Consider the following 24,706-nt stretch of genomic DNA (forward strand, 5'->3'; position numbering starts at 1 on the left):
ACAGGGATAATTTGGTGCGGTATTGGGACTCGAGCTGTTCATCGAACTCCACAGAGGGTGGGGGCTCGGTGGTGACTGCTGGGCTCGGGAAGGGTCAATCAATCAATCAATCGTATTTATTGAGCGCTTACTGTGTGCAGAGCACTGGACTAAGCGCTTGGGAAGTCCAAGTCGGCAACATCTAGAGACAGTCCCTACCCAACAGTGGGCTCACAGTCGAAAAGGGGGAGACAGAGAACAAAACCAAACATACTAACAAAATAAAATAAATAGAATAGATATGTACAAGTAAAATAGAGTGATATGTACAAACATATATACAGGTATAATATATACAGGGATAATTTGGTGCGATAGACTCAGGCGGTATTGGGACTCTAGCGGTTCATCGAACCCCACAGAGGGTGGGGGCTCGGTGGTAACCAATGGGCTCGGGGAGGGTCAATCAATCAATCGTATTTATTGAGTGCTTACTGTGTGCAGAGCACTGTACTAAGCGCTTGGGAAGTCCAAGTTGGCAACATATAGAGTCCCTACCCAACAGTGGGCTCACAGTCTAAAAGGGGGAGCCAGAGAACAAAACCAAAGATACTAACAAAATAAAATAAATAGAATAGATATGTACAAGTAAAATAGAGTGATATGTACAAACATACATACAGGTATAATATATACAGGGATATATAGAGTAATAAATATGTACAAGCATATATGCCGGTATAATATATACAGGGATAATTTGGTGCGATAGACTCGGGCGGTATTGGAGCTCGAGTGGTTCATCGAACCCCTCTGGTGCGATAGACTCAGGCGGTATTGGGACTCAAGCGGTTCACTGAACCCCACAGAGGGTGGGGGCTCGGTGGTGACCAATGGGCTCGGGAGGGGTCAATCAATCAATCAATCAATCGTATTTATTGAGCGCTTACTGTGTGCGGAGCACTGGACTAAGCGCTTGGGAAGTCCAAGTCGGCAACATCCAGAGACAGCCCCTACCCAACAGCGGGCTCACAGTCTAGAAGGGGGAGACAGAGAACAAAACCAAAGATACTAACAAAAGAAAATAAATAGAATAGATATGTACAAGTAAAATAGAGTGATATGTACAAACATCTATACAGGTATAATATATACAGGGATAATTTGGTGCGATAGACTCAGGCCGTATTGGGACTCGAGCGGTTCATCGAACCCCACAGAGGGTGGGGGCTCGGTGGTGACCGCTGGGCTCGGGAAGGGTCAATCAATCAATCAATCAATCAATCGTATTTATTGAGCGCTTACTGTGTGCAGAACACTGTACCAAGCGCTTGGGAAGTCCAAGTCGGCAACATCTAGAGACAGTCCCTACCCAACAGCGGGCTCACAGGCTAGAAGGGGGAGACAGAGAACAAAACCAAAGATACTAACAAAAGAAAATAAATAGAATAGATATGTTCAAGTAAAATAGAGTAATAAATATCATCATCATCATGAATCGTATTTATTGAGCTCTTACTACGTGCAGAGCACTGTACTAAGCGCTTGGGAAGTACAAATTGGCAACATATAGAGACAGTCCCTACCCAACAGTGGGCTCACAGTCTAAAAATATGTACAAGCGTATATACAGGTGCAATAAGGGTCAGTAAGAGAGGGGTGGGCTATTGACCAATGCGGTCCCAGCCGCAGTGCTGGGGAGGGAGAACGCGAAAGTGGGTCAGTCCCGCCCCCCCCCTTCCGAGGCTCCGCCTTCAATCCCGCTCTGCCCCCTCCCCCTCCGTACCCTGAGGGGAGGGGGACTGCGGACTTGCGGCTGGAAACGCCCCCGCCGATCCCTCCTCACTCCCTCCGACTCCGGTGCGGGCGGAGGGGAAGTGGGCTCGTTCCCCTCCTCTTCGTAGCTCATGAATAGAAAGCAGCCCCCGGGACCCGACCGCTCCGGATTGGCCGAGGTGGCGACGGAGGCGGGGCCTCCGCGACGGTATATAAACCAGCGGGTGCCGCGCCGCGCCTTTCATTCCGCGGTCAGACGATCGAGGCGGCGCTTCCCTGCGGTCTCCCTGCGCGTCGCTGCGGACCTAACGCACCATCGGTGAGGGGGTCGAGGGGGGCGCGAAGAAGAAGCCGTTGAGGGAGATGCGTGTGTGTGTTGGGGGGTGTTCGTGAGGGCGGGCCGGGCGACAGACACGCCCCCCCCGAAGGGACGGAGGCGGTTGGGTGGGGCCTTATTCCCTCAAGACGGCCGGGCGAGCCTCGTGTTTGGGGTTGGAGGGGGGGAAAGGGGAGGAACAGTAGCCCATGGCGATAGAACGATGCAGTCCCCCGGCGGACGGGCGCGCTGCGGCGATCCCGCAAAATGGCGGCCGGGAGTAGTGGCCAGCGCCAAGCGAAATGGCGGGGAGGCCTAGCGTTCCCGGATGGAATGGCGCAGGGCGGAGGGCCGCCTTTAGCGCGCATGCGCGGGGGGCGGGAGCGAGGGACGAGACCGTTCACCCTACCACGAGAGGGCTGCCGTGGCTGACTGCGGTGGGCCCGCCATGAGCACGTGACCGTCAGCCATCTTGAGCCGAGGCGGCATCGAGGGTTGCGGATGTCATGGCGGATTTGAGGGGAAGGGGATGGGACGTGTTTCCCTCCCCGTCTCCCATGCTGGCGCCCCCCCCCCCCCCCCCCCCCCGAGCCCTTGGCCGGCCGGAATAATGATAGTTGCAATAATTACGTGTGCAGAGCACTGTAGTAAGCGCTTGGGAAGTCCAAGCCGGCAACATAGAGAGACGGCCCCTACCCAACAACGGGCTCGCAGTCTAGAAGGGGGAGACGGACAACAAAACATGGAGACAGGTGTCAACATCGTCAGGACAAATAGAATTATAGCTATATCATCATCAACCGTATTTAGTGAGCGCTTACTGTGTGCAGAGCACTGTACTAAGCGCTTGGGAAGTACAAATTGGCAACATCTAGAGACAGTCTCTACCCAACAGTGGGCTCACAGTCTAAAAGGGGGAGACAGAGAACAAAACCAAACATACTAACAAAATAAAATAAATAGAATAGATATGTACAAGTAAAACAGTAATAAATATGTACAAACATACATATATACAGGTGCTGTGGGGAAGGGAAGGAGGTAAGATGGGGGGATGGAGAGCTATATGCGTTATTCGTTAGATGCTTACTATGTGCCAAGCACTGCTCTAAGCACTGCAGTAGTTACAAGGTAATCAGGTTGGCCCACGTGGGGTTCACAGACTTCGTCCCCATTTTAGTTGTTCAATCAATCGTATTTATTGAGCGCTTACTGTGTGCAGAGCACTGGACTAAGCGCTTGGGAAGTACAGGTTGGCAACATCTAGAGACTGTCCCTACCCAACAGTGGGCTCACAGTCTAAAAGGGGGAGACAGAACAAAACCAAACATGCTGACAAAATAAAATAAATAGAATAGATATGTACAAGTAAAATAAATAAATAGAGTTGATGGAACTGGGGCACGGAGAAGTAAAGTGGCTTGCCCAGGGTCACACAGCAGCCAAGTTGGGGAGCCGGGATTAGAATCCACGTTCTCTGACCTCCAAGGCCGTGCTCTTTCCCGAAGCCACTCCGCTTCTCGTGATGGAAAATTTGGAGAGAGTGGGCAGAAGGTGCCAGTGGGTGCTTTAGACAGGAGTCTGCTAGCTCTTTTGCCCTCCCACTGCCTTTAAAGGTCTTGAGGTGGTGGGGAGACCTTGGTTACTGTGCCTTTCAAAGGGTCGGCACCTCCCTTACTGTGTCGCAAAAACTTGTCCAGGGTAAGGGGAGGGCCTGGCTCCCATGAGATGAATGAACAGTGGCTGCTGCTGCTGAACTTACGAGTCGGGCATCTTTCAGTAATAATAATTGTGGTTCTTGTTAAAGCACTTGCTACGTGCCAAGCACTGTACTGAGCGCTGGGGTAGATACAAGATCATCAGGTCCCAAGGGCGGCTCAAATCCTAAGTAGGAGGAAGCAACCTTTCCTCATTGAAGAGCCCTCCCTGGCCATTAGGTATTCACACTCCGCGCGACCTGGATAGTGCCAACTACCAGAGGCATCTCCCTCTCTAGGCATCTATTTATAAGCCTGCTGCATTTGGCTGGGTTCAAACAGAACAGGCATGCATGCCCTTGAGTAGAACTAGGAGCTTCTGTTGCCGGGTAACTGGCTGGCCCCTCTGTGTCCCCCTCGCTTCTATCTGGCATGTGATTGTAGGTGCAAGAGTGTCGGGGGAAGAGGCTGCAGTGGCCCCTCTGGATTCTCACAGTAGAAACTCTTGTGAACAGGTTACAATGGCATCAGATGAAGGAAAGCTCTTCGTGGGTGGCCTGAGTTTTGATACCAACGAGCAGTCCCTGGAGCAAGTATTCTCCAAATATGGACAAATTTCTGAAGGCAAGCCATGTTTAGTGTGCCTGTAGTGATTTTTTTGTTGTTATTCTGCAGTTTCATGGCTGGATGCTAATTGTGCTGATGTCTTTCTATATCTCTAGTTGTGGTGGTGAAAGACAGGGAGACCCAGAGGTCCAGAGGATTTGGTTTTGTTACATTTGAGAACATTGATGATGCAAAAGATGCGATGATGGCCATGAATGGAAAGGTAAGAGGTTGATTCCCTCATTCCTATCCCCAGTGTCCAGCCCATAGTAAGTGGTGCTCAAAAGTGCCATCATTATTCCTTTCCCTCACCTTTGGGGGAGGGAGGGGAGTGGGGGGTATGTTTGACCCCGTTAGTGCATCAATGTGGGTCTGGGATGGAATGCAGAGGCTTCGAAGGCCCAAACTCATGCCAACTTGGGTTTTGTTTTCAGTCCGTGGACGGGCGTCAAATAAGAGTTGACCAGGCAGGCAAATCATCAGAAAACCGGTCCCGTGGCTACCGCGGTGGATCGTCTGGCGGCCGAGGGTTTTTCCGTGGCGGCAGGGGCCGGGGGCGTGGCTTCTCCAGAGGTGAGTCTCGGGAGGTGGCTGTCTTAACGAAAGTCGGTTTGCTTGTACGGGAGTCATTGTGAGGACCTTGCCGGGGACAGGTGGGAACTCAGGCTTTGTCACCTTCATCCTTTGTCACCCCTCGTAGGAGGCGGAGACCGAGGGTATGGGGGAAGCAGATTTGAGTCTCGGAGCGGGGGCTATGGCGGTTCCAGAGACTACTACAGCAGCAGGTGAGGATGGCGGCCGGGCACTTTGGCGATGGAGGAACCGCGGGTCTCTCCTAACTCAGGCCCTGTCGTAACTCTGATTTTATCTCTTAACTATGAAACAGTTCAGCCTCATCCCTTCGAGACTCTAAACTGGCTCCAGTCCCTACTGCACCATGACGTGCAGTTATACAAAGTACCATCTAGCTTGCAAAGCTGCTTAACCAAAAGCAAACCCACCCTGCCTGTTTGATTTAACAGCCGGAGTCAAGGAAGCTATGGGGACAGATCCTCCGGGGGCTCCTACAGAGACAGCTATGACAGTTATGGTAAGTGCTAGTTCGACTAGGGTCGGCACTCCGATCGATACCTTTCCTTCTGTGACACTGCCCGCCTGGCGGAGCGATCTCTAGGGCTCGACTCTCAGACCCTCCTTCCATACTTGCCCGTAAGGAACCAATGTTTCTTGCCGAATCTTGGTGTGAGGAACCATTTACAGCCCTAATTCTTACTAGTTTTAATGCATGTGTAGGTCTTAGCTGGCTTCAAGGCAAAAGCATCTCTAGGGACCAACCTGGAAATCTCTAAATGCTGAATCGAGCGCCCTAAGACTGTAAGGCAAGGGTGGGGGAAACCCTGTAAGCCTCCGAGATAATTCAGGGGAGTGAAATGATGCTGGAACTTGTCGTGTGCTTCAGTACCTTTACAACTGTGCCTGCTTCTTGTCCTCAGCTACACACAACGAGTAAAAATCCTTCCTGACTCAAGATCGTCCCTCCAATGGCTGTATTTATAAAGATTTTGGGAGCTTCGCTGAATCGTTATTGTGTAGTACATCTACTTGGATTTTCACTTTTGTAGCATTCTCAGTTCTGGTCTTGTCAAACACAGCCTGACAGCTTCTGATTGAAACAAGATGGCCTAATTAGACTTTTCCTTAACAAACGCTCTTCTGTCTGTTCTCGAGTGTTTAAGCTGTTCTGAAAGCACTTTGGACTTTAAAAAAAAATTCTCTTCTCTTTTTTTTTTTCTTTTTTTGTCGGGGGGTCATGAGCCCAAGGTGTGGGTTTTTGGGGGGTTTTTTTGTTTGTTTTTTGCTTTTGCTTTTTGGATTTCTGCTTTTAAAAAATTTTTTTTTAAATGCAAACTTGGGATTGGGCCCTGGTAGTTTTCTTGGATAGTGAGAGAGAGAGAGAGCGAGAGCGAGAGAGAGGGCCTTGAATCCAATGTTCATTGGAAACTAAGCTGTGGCGGATTTTTTTTTTTTTTTAAACCATCAGCTTTTGTAACGTTCCTTTAGTGTGACCCTGGGGTACGAGGAGAGGCAGACCACCTTGATCTATCTAAAGAGAAACTGCTTGTGTATGTTCAATCTGCATAAAGGTATTTTTACTGTATGATGTAAATTACCCAGATAGGCGTCTTGCAAACTTTCCATAGAAGAGGTTCTTGAAATTGTTTATTTATATTGTCCTTTTTTTACTGGAAGACGTATGCATATTCCATTGATGTTGTATTTGAAGTGGTTAAGGAATTCTTGTACACAGTTTCTTTGGCTTTACGAAGCCGATTAAAAGACAGTCTGAAATGAACTTTGCTCCTGACATTTACATTTCCTTGCACGACACAATCCTTGATGGATATCTGCACTTCTGACTAACGGAGCGGACTGCAGAGCAGAGAGCAGAGCCAGAGGAGCATGTGTCAGTCAGGCTGGTGACTGGCAGCGAGAGATGCCAAAGAAATTATAATCTTAACACCAGCCTTGGCATGTGGAGACTCTCGAAGCATAATGTCACACAAAAGTAGCCTGCCAAACTGTTGTCTAGTGGCTAGACAAACAGAATAGGCTAATGAGAGTTGTAACTCTGCTTGGTATGCATTTTATCAGATGGAAGTCAGTTGGCCAAGTGCAGCCAGTAAACTGTTCATATCAAGACATGGAAAACTTTCCTAGTCTAGACTCAAAGTCTTGTGATAACTGGAAAAGCAGTGTTCCCAGGGAGATTAAAAAAAAAAAAAGCCATTTGCCTTAATTAGCTAGCTTTGTCGTTGCCTTACAAGTTCTAAGAATTCTCTGCTAGCATATGGAAACTGCAGTGCCCTTGGAGAACAGAAGTGTTGTGTGCCTCCAGAGAAACCTCTGAGACGAAAGCTGCTCTCTTGGCTAGTTCATATGTGGAAATAGTCCTGTGTTTCGAGGTAACTCCTTTTGCTCATGTCCGCATCTTTCCTCCTGTCGAGAGCTCATTTGAAAGTCTGATGTGCCTGTGAAATGTTCCTTTGACTCTTTTAGTCCAACTACGAGTTTAAAATCGCACCTATCGGCATCCTTGACTTGTAGCGCAAACTCAGTTCCTTTGAGTCTGAGCCGGGCAAACAATGTCTTGCTACTCGGTACGTAAGCGAGATTGGAAATCGAATTTCCCGCCTCGGGGATTTTCTGTTCATCTATTGAGACTCTTCCTAGACATCATTTTGACTCGCTCACTTAAGTGTAGTTTTACTCCGCCATCCTACCTGTTGCCACTTTTTTTTTCCCCACCCCGCCCCCGGTCCACACAGCCCCTAAACAGCCATGTCAAAAGTGGCTAACTGTCTCTGCTTAAGGATCCAATGTTATATTGGCTGGAATATCCAAAGGCGCCAGCTGGCCTTGAAGCAGTTTGCCCCCAGCCGCGCTTCTGTGATGTGATGGGTTCAGTGACTGACTGGCTGGCTTGCGAAACCCTCGTAAACGGTGTGAATTGTCTTTGGGGGAGGCAGGGAGGGACTGTGAAAATCCTTGTGTGGACCTGGATCCTAACACGCTTTTGCCTTTGACAGGTTGAAGAGGCCAAGTGATAGCTGACATGGGCAGCGGAGACCTGGGTGAAAGCGGATCCTTGGGGACAAGAGTTAAGTGGGCCCCTGCTCCCGGCGCTCCCCGACCAGGGAGCCTGGGAAACTTGGGAGAGACCGGATCCTTCGGATGTCGGATCCCGATGGCTTGAATTATTAACTTGTAAGTTGGCCAAGGTTTGGGAATCACGACTTGCGAATTGATGTCTACCTGTCTGAGCAGCCGAAAACCTAGGCCGTGAATAGTCTCTCCCCTCACACCCACCCTCTACCCCCCTGGCGTTTTCTTTAAAGAACATAAGTAGCTGGCGATCGATTACCAAATAAATGGAGTAGGTGGGGGATGAGGGGAGGGTGTGCACCTGAAAGACTGGGTCCCCCTTCACATAACTGAGGAGGCCCATGGTGGATGAGCATGGTACGATCAGCTAGAGCTACAGTGACTAGCTGAGAATGAACTGTAAGCTCGTCCTCTAGTCTGTAAGCTCATTGTGGGCAGGGAATGTGTCCGTTTATTGTTGTATTATACTTTCCCATGTGCTTAGTACAGTGCTCTGTACACAGTAAGTGCTCAATAAATACGATTGAATGAATGAAATGTAATTTAGAAACTCAGCAGTGAGGTGGGAGGAGAGTGACCTGAAGGTGTAGATGGCGGAGGGCTCAAACTTCTCTTTCCTCCCAACAGGAAATACGACGCGGCTGACCGAGAACTCGGCTGTGGAACAGTCACCAATAACTGGGACTTGATTGATGGATTTCTGATGTCATTGTGGGAAATAAATTAAGAACTTTGAAGTTGACAACTTTAGACCAGAATAAACAGTGGAACATGAAAAATGACTCGGAGAATCTTTGAGTCCAGGAGTGTGGCGTTCGTCCCTCCCCGCAATAGGATTGAGGGCTGTAGCTAGGTTTAGTGGCCCTGCCCTGGAAAGTTCTTAGCTGCCTGATAGCCTTTGCCACCAGGAAATCACCTCTCTTGAAGATTGGGGAAGGAACTGTATGGGGATTGGGGGGGGCATTAAGGCAGGTGTAGATTGGCACTAGGAAATTGCTGCAGAATCAGTGGGATGCAGAAGGGGCCTAGTGGAAAGAGCCACCCTGGGCCTGACAGTCAAGAGGACCTGGATTGTAATCCTGGCTCTGCCACTCATTTGTTTGCTCTGTGACCCTGGGCAAGTTACTTCACTTCTGAGTCTGTTTCGCTTGCTGTAAAATAAGGATTCAATGCCTGGTTTCCTTCCTACTTGGACTGTGAGCCCCATGATTACAGTGCTTGGTGCACAGTAAGTGCTAAGCAAATACCATCATTATTATTATTACCTAGTATCTATTCCAGTGCTTAGTATAGTGCTTGGCACTTAGGTGCTTAACCAATCTGATATTTATTGTGTGCAGAGCACTGTACTAAGCACTTGGGAGATTACAATACAACAGAGTTGGCAGACATGTTCCCTGCCCATAAGGGGCTTAACATACAATAGTTGCATGCTTGATTTGTGTAAAACATTGAACTGAGCACTTAAGAGTACAGTACATTTGGTAGACCTGATCCCTGCATTCAAGGAACTTAGGCTAATAGGGGGACAGGTATTAAAATAACAGGTAAGGGACGCAACCAAGAGCAAGGATATGTACATAAGTGCTAAGAGTGTGAGACTATATGGGAGAGGCAGGGAGGGAAAGTTGGGTGGGAAGGTGGGGATTGAGTTGTCAAGGAAGGCTTCCTGGAGGAGAGCCAATTTGAGGATTCGGTGAGTGCTGGTCTATCAGATGCATAAGGGGAGGGTGTGAACGAGGGTCTGATGCTGGGTAGGGTGAAGAGGGTCAGTGAGCAGCAGGTTGATATTAGGAGTGAAGTGTATGGGTTGGGTTAATGATGGTATTTTAGTGCTTACTATGTGTCAAGCACTGTTCTAAGCTCTGGGGAAGGTACAGGCTAATGAGGTTGGGTACAGTCCCTGTCCTTCACGGGGGTCACAGTCTTAATCTCCATTTCACAGATGAGGTAACTGAGATACAGAGAAGTACAGTGATGTGCCCAAGGTCACACAGCAGACAAGAAGTGGTGGAGCTGGGATTAGAACCCAGGTTCTTCTGACTGTGGTGGGAGGGGAGAGGATAAGTAGATGGAGAGAGCTGGTTGAATTCTGTAAAGCCAATGATGAGGAATTTCTCCTTGATGTGGTGATGGGTGGGCAACCAATGGAGGCATTTGTGGAGTGCCGAGGTGGGCACGGGTTGATCTTTTTAGAAAAATGACCTGGGCAGCAAGGAGGCTGATCTAGTAGGGTGAGATTAATTTATTCAATTGTATTGAGCACTTACTGTGTGCAAAGCACTGTACTAGAGCTTGGGAGAGTACATTGTAACAGACACATTCCTTGCCCACAACGAGCTCACAGGCTAGAGATGGGAAATGACAAGTTCTTGGATGAGGGTGGTAGTAATTTGGATAGAGAGGAAGGGGGTGAAGTGTGGAGATAGAATCAACAAGATTGAGCGAATGACTGATAATGTGGGTTGAAGGAGAATGTTGAGTCAAGGGAATAACACTATGGGTGTGGGCTTGTAAGATAGGAAGGATGGTGGTCCTGGGTTGGGGAGGGAAGATGGGACATTGAATTTTGGATTTGAGTTTTGAGGTGACAGCGGGACACCCAGGTAGAAATGTCCTAGAGCTAGGAAAAAATGAGAGTGCTGAGACAGGGAGAGGTTAAGGCTGGAGATGGAGATTTGGGAGTCATTTGCATAGAGATGGTATTTGAAGCCATGGAAACATGACCTGGCCAAGGGAGAGGGTGAAGATGGAGAATAGGAGCAGGGCCCTCCCCCTGCCCCCCAACCCTGCAAGCAGGGGGGTTGGGGGGTGGGTGAAAGAGGAGGAGCAGGCAAAAGAGACAAGAGTGGCCAGAGAGGACAGTGTTAGTGAAACTAAGGTTTAGTGTTTTTCAGAGCAGTCTCCAAGGCAGCTAAGAGGTCAAGGAGAATTAGGATGGAGTGGAGCCTGTTGAATTTGGCAAAGAGGAGGTTGTATTGATTTTGCAGAAAGCAGCTTCAGAAGAGTGGAGGGGCCAGAAGCCAAATTGTAGGGTGTCTAGAGAGAAGTGGAGGCAGCAGGAGCTGACTCGGAGAAGTTTGGACAGGGATGGTAGGGAGATGGGGTCAACAGCTGGAAGGAGCAGTGTGGTCAAGGGAAGGTATTTTAGGGTGGGATATGTGGGCGTGTTTGAAAGCGGAAGGGAAGGAGCTGCAGGAGAGTGAGCCATTGAAGATGGCAGTCAAAGGGAAGAAGGGTGGGCACAAGCGTTTTCATAAGGTGCGAAGGGGGAGGATTTTGAAAGGGGATGGGAGCTCTCTTGGGAGATGGCAGAAAACGATGAGAGGGTGAAGGGGTTGGAAGGGTTGTGGTCTGGGGAGAGTTGGGCGAGTTTGCGCTTAATGCAGGAACTGGTTGTATCAACCGACAGGAGGCCTGACTGGAGAAAGTGGCTAAAAGGGTCTTGCTCTGCCCCAAGTGTTTTGGGTTAGGATTACTTCTTGGTATAGTTAGCTATGTGGGCGTTTCCACCAACCTGAAATAAACTTGCCTTGGGGTGATCAAAAGCAGTGATTCTAATCTTGTTTCTCTGTGAACTTGCCAGCGAGAACACTGTAGCCGCCTCTGTGCTTCTAGTGACAAAAATCTCAGTTGTTGATTCCTGGCTCTGCCACTTAGCTGCTGCGTGACTCTGGGCAACTCACTTCACTTCTCTGTTCCTCAGTTTCCCTCATCTGCAAAATGGAGATTCAAGACCTGTTCTCCCTCCTTCTAGACTGTGAGTCTCATGTGGGATCTGATGGTCTTGCATCTCCCCCCAGCACTTGGTATAGTGCTTGGCACACAATCCCTGCCTTGAAAGGAAGGGCTTGCACTTAACTGGGGACAGGGGGGAATCCCCAGGTCTTGACAGACAACCAGAGGTTCACAATAGGGTGTGGTTCCTCCTCTGACACATGGAACTCTCACCCCATGTCTCCTGCTTTGGCACAAGTAGAGGTGGAGGGCCTACCCAAAAGGGGTAGCGAAGGGGTAACTGGCCAGCTAAGGTCCTTAATAATAATAATTATGATAGTTGTTAAACATTTACTATGTGCCAGACACTGTACTAAACACTGGGGTGGATACAAGCCAATCAGGTTGGACACAGTTCCTGTCCCTCATAGGGCTCACGGTCTCAATCTGCATTTTACAGATGAGGTAACTGAGGCCCAGAGAAGTGATGTGACTTGCCCAAGGTCACAGCAGATAAGTGATAGAGCCGGGATTAGAACCCAAGACCTTCTGACTCCCAGCCTTGTGCTCTATCCACTACACCACGTAGGGTTGAGCTCCCCATCTTGCTCCAGTCATTCAGTGTCTCTGTTGTCAGTCAGTCAACTGTATTTATTGAGCGCTGTGTGCAGAGCACTCTAAAATGTCATTGGGAGAGTACAGTAGAACAACAGATGCATTCTGCTGCTCTGGCTCTGACCCTCAATCACTCAGGGTAGAGCTGTGGACTAATTGCTTGGGAGGGTACAATACAACAGAGTTGGTAGATACCATCCTTCTTCGCAGGTTTGCATGGGATGGGAGTGGCTTTTGCCTGATCCTCTATGTGGAGTGGCTTCCCTCTTCCTGATCAGGTGGCCTAGTGGAAAGAGTATGGGCCTGGATGTTAGAGGACCTGGGTTCTATTCCCACCTTGACCACATATCTGCTGTGTGACCTTGGGCAAGTAATTTTATTTGAGTCCCCATTATTACGTCTGTAAAATGGGGATTAAGACTGTGAGTCCCATGTGGGACATGGATTGTGTCTATGCTGATATCTTGTGTCCACCCCAATGCTTAGTAAAGTGTTTAACGAGCCATTAAAAAAAAATGCTTCTCCTCAGCCAAGTAGACATCAATATAAATAAATAAAATTACAGATATATGCTTAAGTGCTGTGGGGCTGGGAGAGGGGGGAAGAGCAAAGGGAGCAAGTCAGGGTGATGCAGAAGGGAGTGGGAGATGAGGAAAAGTGGGGCTTAGTCTGGGAAGGTCTCTTGGAGGAGATGTACCTTCAGTAAGGCTTTGAAGGCGGGGAGAGTAATTGTTGGATTTGAGGAGGGAAGGCATTCCAGGCCAGAGGTAGGATTGTGGGCCAGGGGTTGGTGGCAAGATAGGCGAGATGGAGGCACAGAGAGAAAGTTAGCACCAGAGGAGCAAAGTGCAGGCTGGGTTGTAGAAGGAGAGAAGCAAGGTGAGGTAGGAGGGGGCAAGGTGATGGAGAACTTTAAAGCCAATGGTGAGGAGTTTTTTTTTGTTTTTTGATATGGAGAAGAATCATAGCTCAGTGGAAAGAGCCTGGGCTTTGGGGTCAGAGGTCATGGGTTCAAATCCTGGCTCAGCCAGCTGTCAGCTGTGTGACTTTGGGCAAGTCACTTAACTTCTCTGAGCCTATCTCATCTGTAAAATGGGGATTAAGACTGTGAGCCCCCAGTGGAACAACTTGATCACCTTGTAACCTCCCCAGCACTTAGAACAGTGCTTTGCACATAGCGCTTAATAAATGCTATTATTATTATTATTATTATTATTATTATTATATGGAGGAGGATAGGCAACCACTGAAGATTTTTAAGGAGGGAGGGCTGACATGTCTTGAACGTTTCTGGAGAAAGATGATCTGGGCAGTGGAGGGAAGTATGGACTGGAGTGGGGAGAGGCAGGAGGTTCGGAGGTCAGCAAGGAGGGCTGATGCAGTAATAATAATGATGGTATTAAGCAGTTACTATGTAATCAGGTTGTCCCATGTGGGACTCTCAATCTTAATTATTTTACAGATGAGGTAACTGAGGCACAGAGAAGTGAGATGACTTGCCCAGGGTCACACAGTTGACAAGTGGCAGAGCTGGGATTAGAACCCATGACCTCTGACTCCCCAGTTTGTGCTCTTACAACCTAAGCCATGAAGGCAGGAGGAGATGCGAGCCTGGAGAGAGATCAGGGGAGGATATGTAGATTTGGGTATCATCTGCATAGAGATGGTAGTTAATAATAATAATGGTATTTGTTAAGCGCTTACTATGTGCCAAGCCCTGTTCTAAGCACTGGGGTAGATAAAAGATAATCAAGGTGTCCCACATGGGGCTCAGTCAGAATCCCTATTTTACAGATGAGGTAATTGAGCAAGTCACTTAACTTCTCTGTGCCTCAAAGTCACACAGATGATAAATGGTGGAGCTGGGATTAGAATCCACAACCTCTGACTCCCAAGCCAATGCTCTTTCCACTAAGCCCCGCTGCTTAAAGCCATGGGAGCGAATGAGTTCTCCAAGGGAATGAGTGTAGATGGAGAATAGAAGGGGATTGAGAACTGAACCTTGAGGGACCTCACAGTTAGGGGGTGGGAGGCAGAGGAGGATCCTGTGGAGACTGAGAGTGAATGGCCAGAGAGATAAGAGGAGAACCAGGAGAAGACAGAGTCAGTGAAGCCAAGGTTGGATAATGTTTCCAGGAGAAGGGGGTGGTCCACAGTGTCAAAGGCAGCTGAGAGAGGTTGAGGATTAGGATGGAATAGAAGCCGTTGAATTTTGCAAGAAGGAGCTCATTGGTGACCTTTGAGAGGGCGGTTTCAGTTTAGTGAAGGGGAGGGAATCCAGATTGGAGGGGGTTTAGGAGAGAATTGGAGGACAGGAATTTGAGATAGCTGGTGTAGATGACTCATTCATTCATTCAATCGTATTTATTGAGCGCTTACTGTGTGCTCACTGTGCGCTTACTGTGCGCTCGGGAAGTACAAGTCGGCAACATATAGAGACGGTCCCTACCCAACAATGGGCTCACAGTCTAGAAGGGGGAGACAGACAACAAAACAAACCATGTAGACAGGTTTCAAAACCGTCAGAATAAATAGAATTATAGCTATATGCACATCATTAATAAAATAGAGTAGTAAATATGTACAAGTAAAATAGAGTAATAAATATGTACAAATATATACAAGTTCTCTGGGGAGGGGAAGGAGGTAGGGCAGAGGGGGGGCAATGGGGAGGAGAAGAGGAAAAAGGGGGCTCAGTCTGGGAAGGCCTACCGGAGGAGGTGAGCTCTCAGTAGGGCTTTGAAGGGAGGAAGAGAGCTAGTTTGGTGCATGTGTGGAGGGAGGGCATTCCAGGCCAGGGGAAGGATGTGGGCCGGGGGTCGATGGTGGGACAGGTGAGAGCGAGGCACAGTGAGGAGGTTAGCAGCAGAGGGTTCAGGCTGGGCTGTAGAAGGAGAGAAGGGAGGTGAGGTAGGAGGGGGCGAGGTGATGGAGAGCCTTGAAGCCAAGAGTGAGTTTTTGCTTGATTCGTAGGTTGACGGGCAACCACTGGAGATTTTTGAGGAGGGGAGTGACATGCCCAGAGCGCTTCTGTACAAAGATAATCCGGGCAGCAGAATGAAGTATAGACTGAAGCGGGGAGAGACAGGAGGATGGGAGATCAGAGAGGAGCCTGATGCAGTAATCCAGTCGGGATAGGATGAGAGATTGAACCAGCATGGTAGCAGTTTGGATGTAGAGGAAAGGGTGGATCTTGGCGATGTTGTGGAGGTGAGACCGGCAGAGCCTGGGGGAGGGTTTGCCTTTCAGTTTGTAGATGTGTAGTTTCTGAATCAGGCTGAAGAGTTATTGGGAATTCAAACAGTGGTATTCATTCATTCAGTTGTATTTGAGGGCTTACTATGTGCAGCACTGTACTAAGTGCTTAGAAAGTTCAATACTGCAACAGAGAGACAATCCCTGCCCCACAACGGGCTCACAGTCTAGAGGGGGGAGACAGACATCAAAGCAAGTAAATGGGCGTCAGTAGAAATAAATAGAATTGTAGATATTTATACACATCAAAACAAGTAAACAGGCGTTAATATAAATAACTAGAATTATAGATATGTATATATATACACAAGTGCTGTGGGTTGGGGGGGTAGAGCAAAGGGAGTGAGTTGGGGCGATGGGGGAAGGGGAGTTTAGGAAAAAGGGGGCTTAGTCTGGAAATTATTTAGTTTACTCCTCACCTCCCTGCGAGATAGGGTTCAGGTATTATTACCCCTAATTTACACCTGGGGAAACTGAGGCATGGGAAGGTTAAGTGACTTGTCCAAAGCCACACAGCAAACGGGTGTCAGAGATGGGACTCAAACCCGGAACCTCCGGCTTTCGGGCCCATGGCTCTGTGTGGCACCACGCCACACTCTCGTACTGAATGCTTACCTTGTGCAGAGCACTGAACTAAGCACTTGGGTTGGTAGACATGTTCCCTGCCCACAGAGAGTTTACAATCTAGAGGGGGAGATGGACATTAATATAAACAATGATGGATATGTACATCACTTTTGAACTTCTATCCATCCTCAGCGTGTTTGAGTATATGTTTATGTGTACGTACATGTTGAGAAGGAGTGTAGTCTAGCGGAAAGAGCATGGCCTGGGAGTCAGAGGACCTGGGTTCTAATCTTGTCTCCTCCACTTGTCTTCTGTGTGACCTTGCACAAATCACTTCACTTCTCTGGGCCTCCTCTTCCTCATTTGTAAAATGTGGATTAATACTGTGAGTTTCAATGGGGACATGGACTGTGTCCAAGCTAATGTTATCTACCCCAGCACTTAGTACAGTGCCTGAGACATAGTAAGTGCTTAACAAATACCACAATTATTAGTATTATGTTTATTCAGTTGTACACTTATGTAATTTAACTATTTTATATGTGAATGGTTTTTTTTTTTCTGTCTTCCCCCATTAATGTAAGCTCTGTGTAGGCAGGGAATGTGTCCCCACATTCACAACTCTCCCCAAATTTCACCTTTTCCACTAAGCTTCTCTGAATAATTCCTAACACCCTGTCCTATTAACCCAACAGCACATGTGAACTTCTCTGTGCCTCAGTTACTTCATCTGTAAAATGGGGATTATTACTGTGAGCCCCATGTGAGTCACAGACTGTGTCCAACCTGATTATCTTGTTATCTATCTCAGTGCTTACTACAGTGCCTGGAATAAAGTAAGCACTTAACAAATGCCATAATTCCTCCCCCATATATTCAAACCTGTCCTCAGCACTTCTGAATATATTAGTCATTGTGCATTCAATTATTTCTCATGACAGTAAGCACTCAATAAATAAGATTGATTTTTGAGCTCTCTAGTTATGAATATTTTTATGTTTTACTGCTAAGAGTGTAAGCTTCATGCGGGCAGGGAACATACCACTTGGTTATTCTTCCCAAGCAACTAATACCACACATCTATAAGTGTTTAATCAATACTATCATCATCACTGCTAAGAGACAGCTGAACCTAGTGGAAAGAGCTGGCAGTTGGAATTCAAATCCCAGTTCTGTAACTGGCCTGCTGTGTGTCCTTGGGTAAGTCACTTCTCAGTTTCCTCATCTGTAAAATGGGGTTAAGATATCTGCTCTCCTCACCTCTTAGTTTTTGAACCCTCTCTGGGACAGAGACTAATTGGCTTATCTCATACCTAGCCCAATGCTTAGTGGATAGTAAGCACTTACTAGTCTTCATGGGAGCATTTATTGAACACGCACTTGGTGTAGTACACTGTACCAGGCACTTGGGAAATACAGAATAACCAAGTGGCATGTTCTCTGCAAACAAGGAGCTTAAACTCTAATAGTAAAACATAAAAATATTTACAACTAGAGAGGTCAAAAATCAATCAATCATATTTATTGAGCACTTACTGTGTGGAGAGTACCGTACTAAGCATTTGGGAGAGTACAATATGACAGATTTGGTAGATATGGTCCCTGCCTGCAAGGAGCTTACAGTCTAGAGGGGGACATTAATATGTATAAATTATGGATATGTACTTAAGTGCTATGGGGCTGAAGGGATTAGAAGCAGCATGGCTCAGTGGAAATAGCATTGGCCTGGGAGGAAGAAGGACCTGAGTTCTAATCCTGGCTCTGCCACTTGTCCGTTATATGACTGTGGCAAGTCACTTCACTTCTCTGGGCCTCTGTTACCTCATCTGTAAAATGGGAGTGAAGATTGTGAGTCTTATGCGGAACAAGGACTGTGTCCAACCCGATTTGCTTGTATCCACTCTAGCACTTAGTACAGTGCTAGGCACATAGTAAGTGCTTAACAAATTAAGCACTTACATAGTGTGCATAGGCAGAGGGAATGAATTTATGGATCGGGGGAGATTTGCTCTTGGGAGACAGCTAGGAAGCAGGAGTAGAGTGTTGAGGGGGTGATGGGGAATTTGGGACATGGGCATGCCTGATAGCTTTGATTTTACCAATATGATATTTATTGAACACTTATTTTGTGCAGAGTCCTGTGGTTGGTAGGCAGGATCCTTGTCCTCATGGAGTTTACAGTGTAGTAGGGGAGGCATTTAAATAAATTACAGGTAAGGGAAGCAACCGACTATATGGATATTTACATAAGTAGCTGGTAAGATCATCAGGGGTTAAGGAGGGAGGTGGTAGAGGGACTGGGAGCTTCAAGAGGGAGATGTCTTAGAAGAGCTGGTGGGAGTTGTGGGCATGTGAGTCAGTGAGAGACAGCTGTGGATAATAATAACAATGGAATTTAAGCTCTTTGTGCCAGGCACTGTACTAAGTGCTGGGGTAGATTCATTCATTCAATCTTATTTATTGAGTGCTTACTGTGTGCAGAGCACTGTACTAAGTGCTTATAATAATGGTATTTGTTAAACACTTACTATGTGCCAGGCACTGTACTAAGCACTGGGGTGGATACAAGCAAATTGGGTTGGACAGTCTCGATTCCCATTTTACAGATGAGGTAATTAAGGCACAGAGAAGTAAAATGACTTGCCCCAGGTCATACAGCAGGCAAGTGGCAGAGGCAGGATTAGAACCCATGACCTTCTGACTCCCAGGCCTGTGCTCTATCCACTACACCAACAAGGTAGTTGGGTTGGCACAGCCCCTGTAAAAAGGGGAATTGAGACTGTGAGCCTCACATGGGGCAGGGACTGTGTCCAACTCGATTTTCATGTATCCACTTCAGGGTTTGGTACAGTGCCTGGCACATAGTAATCGCTAACAAATGCCATCATCATTATTAACCCAGATCTCCTAACTCCCAGCTCACACATTCAAACTTTATGAACTTGGTTGCTCTATGAACTGAATTTGGGGCATAAGCCGGATTTGGAAAGGATCCCTGAGTTTGGCAGAAGTCGCCTGCATAGTGGATGCCTCCTTCCTCGGGGCAGAACTCCATCCGCTCTTCTGCCGCCAACCTCCTCACCGTGCCTCGTTCTCGCCTGTCCCGCTGTCGACCCCCGGCCCACGTCCTACCTCTGGCCTGGAATGCCCTCCCTCCTCACATTCGCCGAACTAGCTCTCTTCCCTTTTCAAAGCCCTACTGAGAGCTCACCTCCTCCAGGAGGCCTTCCCACACTGAGCCCCCCTTATCCTCTGCTCCTCCTCCCTTCGCTATCAACCCCCCCCGCTCCTCCCCACAGCACTTGTGTATATTTGTACTTATATATTACTCTATATTATTAATGATGTGTATACATCTATAATTCTATTAATTTTGATGGTATTGACACCTGTCTACTTGTTTTGCTGTCTGTCTTCCCCTTGTGACTGTGAGCCCGTTGTTGGGTAGGGATCGTCTCTATATGTTGCCGAGTTGTGCTTTCCAAGCGCTTAGTACAGTGCTCCGCACACAGTAAGCGCTCAATAAATACGATTGAATTTGATAGAGAAGCAGTGTGGCTCAGTGGAAAGAGCACGGGCTTTGGGGTCAGAGGTCGTGGGTTCAAATGCCGACTGCCACTTGTCAGCTGTGTGACTTTGGGCATGTCACTTCACTGGGCCTCAGTTCCCTCATCTGTAAAATGGGGATGAAGACTGTGAGGCCCCCCGTGGGACCACCTGATCACCTTGTAACCTCCCCAGTGCTTAGAACAGTGCTCCGCACACAGTAAGCGCTCAATAAATACGACTGAATGAATGAACTGCCTCCCGGCCCACCCATCACTCTACGGCCCCGGCTAATTTGAATATGGTAATCAGGCTCAGGCATTATGGGTAACGGGGCCGGCGGAGCGCAGCGGATTACGCAGGCGCCGTTCGGTTCCGGCCCGCCCTCTGCCGCCTCAGCCATTGGCTGCCGAGTTGCCGTTTCTCCCGTGATTGACAAGCTGCGTGACGGAGCGGAACCTACCGCCACCGCCTCTTCTCCGCCCCTCCCGCCCCCCCCCGCCATGGGGCCGAGTCTCCTGCTGCTCGTGCTGCTCTGGGGCTTCCGAGTCGCCGACGGACAGGTTGCACCATCGCCGCCGCCCGCGACCAACGGAAGCCTCCCGGACACCCCGCTCCTTCCGCACAACAGTACGTGGCTGAGGGGGCCGGATCCCGCTCGCGGTTCCGTGGCAACACGGGCCTTTGCTGTGCTCAGCGGCATCTGCATCCTAGCTGCTCTGTACTTCCTCATCCGGGCCCTCAGGTGAGTCACGTGGGAGGGGGGGAGGGGCCGTTGTGCCACCTTCTCCAATCTGGCTGTACCTCGATGTCACGTGGCCCCCCCATGGATAGAAAGAGTGTGTGTGTGTGTGTGTGTGTGTGTGTGTGACATATGACTCCCCACTTTCGGGCGCTCATTCATTCATTCATTCAATCGTATTTATCCCCCTTCTAGACTGTAAACCCACTGTTGGGTAGGGACAGGCCTTCAAGGTCCCTTCAAGGCCCTACTGAGAGCTCACCTCCTCCAGGAGGCCTTCCCAGACTGAGCCCCTTCCTTCCTCTCCCCCTCGTCCCCCTCTCCATCCCCCCATCTTACCTCCTTCCCTTCCCCACAGCACCTGTATATATGTTTGTACATATTTATTACTCTATTTGTTTATTTTACTTGTACATATCTATTCTATTTCTTTTATTTTGTTAGTATGTTTGGTTTTGTTCTCTGTCTCCCCCTTTTAGACTGTGAGCCCACTGTTGGGTAGGGACTGTCTCTATATGTTGCCAGTTTGTACTTCCCAAGCGCTTAATACAGTGCTCTGCACATAGTAAGCGCTCAATAAATACAATTGATGATGATGATGATGATGATTTATTTTATTTTGTTAGTATGTTTGGTTTTGTTCTCTGTCTCCCCCTTTTAGACTGTGAGCCCACTGTTGGGTAGGGACTGTCTCTATATGTTGCCAATTTGTACTTCCCAAGCGCTTAGTACAGTGCTCTGCACATAGTAAGCGCTCAATAAATACGATTGATGATGATGATGATGACAGTCTCTCCATGTTGCCAGCTTGGACTTCCCAAGCGCTTAGTCCAGTGCTCTGCACACGGTAAGCGCTCAATAAATACGATTGAATGAATGAATGAATGAATTTATTGAGCGCTTACTTACTGTGTGCAGAGCGCTGTGCCAAAGCGCTTGGGAAGTCCAAGTCGGCAACAGGTAGAGACGGTCCCCACCCAACAACGGGCTCACAGTCTAGAAGGGGGAGACAGACCCCAAAACAAAACAAGTAGACAGGCGTCAGTGACCCCTGTCCCTCCCTCCACTCCTTTCCCCCTCCATGCGGAAGTTTTAGGATGCGGCCCGGCGGGCATCGCCGATATCCGAACTAGTTTGGACCGATTCCTCTCCGCTCAGTTAAGTTTCCTCGGCCTTGGAAGTATCGATCTGAGTTCCCGGGGCTTGGGGGAGGCAGGGAAGGGTGCCTCTTCCTCACTGCTTCCTCCCAACCCTCTGGAGTTCCCTAAGCTCCCTGTCAAGAGTTGGGGGATGAAGGGAGAAGAGGAGGAAGAAAGATCGCGGTACCTGAGCTAAGAACCTCCAGCACCACGGACAGCAACATCTCATGCCTTTTTTTTTTTTCCTGGTTTGGGCCTTTGCCCCGGACCCTTTTGCATCGGGGGTGACGGTGCATACATCCCCCCTCTCCCTTCCCCCTCATCTTGAGGCTTCGACCGGCTCAGTGGGAGAGCAGTGCCAGGGAATCTAGCCAACCCAAAATGAGGCCAGTGACTGGGCCCTGTGCCATTTCCTTGGAAACATCCACCCAGCCCTTCTCTAAAGACCCTTGAAGGATAGTGGTATATTTCAGCTTCCTTTCCCCGCACCGTCCCCACCACCGAGGAAAAGTTGGCAGGAGCCCCACTCTTTCTTTTGGGTTGCTGTGACTGGTTGTTGAGCACTGGGGGCAAGGGGTGATGAGAGCCCTTTAAACTCCCTGGGGTGCCTGTGTTTGGAACTGCTCTGTGCCCACTGGCTCTGAAAAATATACCACTGTCTCCAGGTAGAGAGATCTCAGTGCTTCCAGATGCCTAGAGCCTTGAATAGACTTCTTCCCCACTAAAACTTCAGGGGCCCGGTGGGTGAAACCCCAGTTATTCCACCTCTGGACAAGCCGAGAGTTTTGATCTGGATTTGGCTGGACCAGACTGAGATTGTCTGCAAGTTATTTGGAGGAACAGCACCTCCCCTCCCCCCTTTCAGCATTTTGGGCTGTTATACCATTTTAAAAAAATTTGTTAAGCACTTACTATGTGCCAGGCACTGTATTAAGTTCTGGGGATCGATACAAGATAATCAGGTTAGACATAGTCCCTGTCACAGTCATAATCCTCCTTTTACAACTGAAGTAATTGAGGCACAGAGAAGTGAAATGACTTGCCCAAGGTCACACAGCAGACAAATGGTGGAGCTGGGGTTAGAACTCGGGTCCTCTGACTCCCAGACTCGAGCTCATTCTACTGGGTCACACTGTTATGGGGAAAAAGATGAGTCTCCCCCTCCCTCAGTTTTCTGCCAGAACTCCATAGGGATTTGGTTGGGGGAGGAGAGGAGGGAGTGGGAAGGACAGGGGAGGCATTTAATATATTTGGGACCACTGCTGAAGGCTACGTCTTCTGGGACATGTGTTGCAGGTTAAAGAAGCCTCAGAAGAAGAAATACGGTCTGCTTTCCAACATGGATGACACCATGGAGTTAGCCTTTCCGGACAGTGATGAAGACACGATCCTTGAGACCAGGAATCTGAGACGGTAAAATTTCTTGCCTTTTTTTTTTTTTAAGGGGGGGGGCGGTACCTGACACCACAATCCCAAACACCTCTCTACCCCATGCCCATTCTGGGATGCCCCACTTTCACCCCTCCACAGGTCTCCTCTGGATGCTCAGTGAACTAGACAAACTGCTTGGTAGGCCCTCAAATGGGCCAGGGTGAAGGGGAAGGGTGAAGGAGCAGGGATGGGGGAAGTGATATGTGAGATTATATGAAGGGAGGGGTCTCCTTGGGGTGACCAGTGCTCACCCAGTCCGTCCCCCTGCCTCCAAGTCACTCCATAAAGATGTTCCTGTTGTGAGAGTCCCCTTGTACCCACTTCCCTCACCCCCTCACCCTGCCTCCCCCAGCCCCCAACCAATCTGTTCATCTGTTCAGGCCACAAATGACCCACCCTGGGGGCTTATGTCTTCCAGATGATGATCTGGAGTCCATGGTTGGCCACTGTCCAGACCAACTGAGATGGGGGGCCATGGGGCCAGAGAGCCGAGGATAGCCCGCGTTTATTTTTCTAACGGTTAATGCACCGTACAATGTTTATAATGGGGGGTGGGGGGTGGCGGGAGGGAGGTTGGAGGGGAATGCTGAAATGTGTGTAGGGGGGTGAGGGAGGGCATACTTGGGCCCAGGAATGCCTTGTTGCACTGCAATTTGGGGTTGGTGCAGATCTCTGAACATTCCTAGTTGGGGTACAAAGCCAGAGACTCTGAGGACCTGGGAGGTGGCTGGGGTCTCAGTTTCCCTGCAATGTCTCCCTCCTGCTCCCCACTTCCTTTCAAACTGAAACAGCCCCTGGCTGACGGGACCACTCACTGATGCAGTTCCATGGGGGAGATGGGGACCGTTATCTCTCTGGCCGTAGGGGGCCGGGAGGGTTGAAGTCATTTTTCCCAAGCATTTGGGAGAATGCATCAGCAACGAAAGAAATAAATTATTTACCAATAAAACAAATAAATAATTGACTGTTCGTATGTACATTAGTGCTGAGGATGGGTATAAATACTATAATGCTAAGGGTGGATTTCCTCTCCTAAATAAACCAGACGACCCCTCCCCCCCTCCCCCAGCCCCCTTCTCCCAAGATGTGTTTGATTTTGTTGGCATTTTGGCTTTTCAGATTGTTTGCTGAGTGCACAGGGACCAGATAATTCAAATAAATAGCAAAGTGAAAGTGGGAGACTCACTGTCTTTGTGTTTTTTTTTTCCAACTGGGGGTAGGGATAGGGGGACGGCAGTTGGGAGGGACAACTTTTTGGAGAAAACCAGGGTCCATCTCTCCATCTGGCATGTCCGGCCCCAGACTCCGGCTCTGACAGTGGCACCAGGACGCTTGGAGGAACCATGTGATGATGGCCCCCCAGGTACTCGTCCTCATGGTTAGCGAAGGACCACCCGAGAGCCCCGACTCTCCTCGCTACGTCCTCACAACAAAGATTGGTCCTTTGTTCTGCTGCCAGGTTTGTCATTCACAGGGCCTGATGCTGTTTTTGCCTCTTGATCTCATAATCCTTTCAAAGCTTCTGCTCTGAAAAAGCCACTCCATTCTGGCTTGCAGTGCACCATACTGATTAGCCTGCCTCAATTGTCTCTCAACTTTCAGCCAAGATGTTTTGCTTCATGGCATCAGGAAAGCATTTCTTCTGTCCTTCTCATTT

At 48.7% G+C, this 24,706-nt stretch overlaps 2 protein-coding genes across 6 annotated transcripts; both read left to right on the forward strand.

The window, feature by feature from the left end:
• Positions 1–1,967: 1,967 nt before the first annotated feature.
• Positions 1,968–8,816, forward strand: LOC119950257 (cold inducible RNA binding protein). Of its 5 annotated transcripts, none has more exons than XM_038772459.1 (8): positions 1,968–2,074; positions 4,284–4,392; positions 4,491–4,597; positions 4,809–4,947; positions 5,075–5,159; positions 5,397–5,464; positions 5,868–8,139; positions 8,665–8,816. In XM_038772459.1, exons 2-7 carry the CDS (start codon positions 4,290–4,292, stop codon positions 5,882–5,884), a joined length of 519 nt encoding a protein of 172 aa, XP_038628387.1. In that variant the 5' UTR covers positions 1,968–2,074; positions 4,284–4,289; the 3' UTR covers positions 5,885–8,139; positions 8,665–8,816. The 5 variants fall into 5 exon arrangements, with proteins under 5 accessions (XP_038628387.1, XP_038628389.1, XP_038628391.1 ...); XM_038772461.1 differs by having other exon boundaries at positions 7,962–8,139; XM_038772463.1 differs by having other exon boundaries at positions 7,962–8,033.
• Positions 8,817–20,240: 11,424 nt separating this feature from the next.
• FAM174C (family with sequence similarity 174 member C) lies at positions 20,241–23,600 on the forward strand. The gene is made up of 3 exons (XM_038739966.1): positions 20,241–20,482; positions 22,915–23,031; positions 23,468–23,600. The coding sequence occupies exons 1-3, from the start codon at positions 20,241–20,243 to the stop codon at positions 23,469–23,471; spliced, it is 363 nt and encodes a 120-aa protein (XP_038595894.1). The 3' UTR covers positions 23,472–23,600.
• The last annotated feature ends 1,106 nt before the right edge of the window (positions 23,601–24,706 follow it).

Source organism: Tachyglossus aculeatus, chromosome X1 (assembly GCF_015852505.1).
Source record: "Tachyglossus aculeatus isolate mTacAcu1 chromosome X1, mTacAcu1.pri, whole genome shotgun sequence".
NCBI classification, from domain to species: domain Eukaryota; kingdom Metazoa; phylum Chordata; class Mammalia; order Monotremata; family Tachyglossidae; genus Tachyglossus; species Tachyglossus aculeatus.

Bases quoted from the DNA above. Each gene is read 5' to 3' on its own strand.
- LOC119950257 (XM_038772459.1), top strand. From the start codon at position 4,290: ATGGCATCAGATGAAGGAAAGCTCTTCGTGGGTGGCCTGAGTTTTGAT. The intron at 4,598-4,808 runs GTAAGAGGTTGA...TTTTGTTTTCAG, and splicing joins TGATGGCCATGAATGGAAAG to TCCGTGGACGGGCGTCAAAT. The intron at 4,948-5,074 runs GTGAGTCTCGGG...CACCCCTCGTAG, and splicing joins GGGGCGTGGCTTCTCCAGAG to GAGGCGGAGACCGAGGGTAT.
- FAM174C (XM_038739966.1), top strand. From the start codon at position 20,241: ATGGGGCCGAGTCTCCTGCTGCTCGTGCTGCTCTGGGGCTTCCGAGTC. The intron at 20,483-22,914 runs GTGAGTCACGTG...CATGTGTTGCAG, and splicing joins TTCCTCATCCGGGCCCTCAG to GTTAAAGAAGCCTCAGAAGA.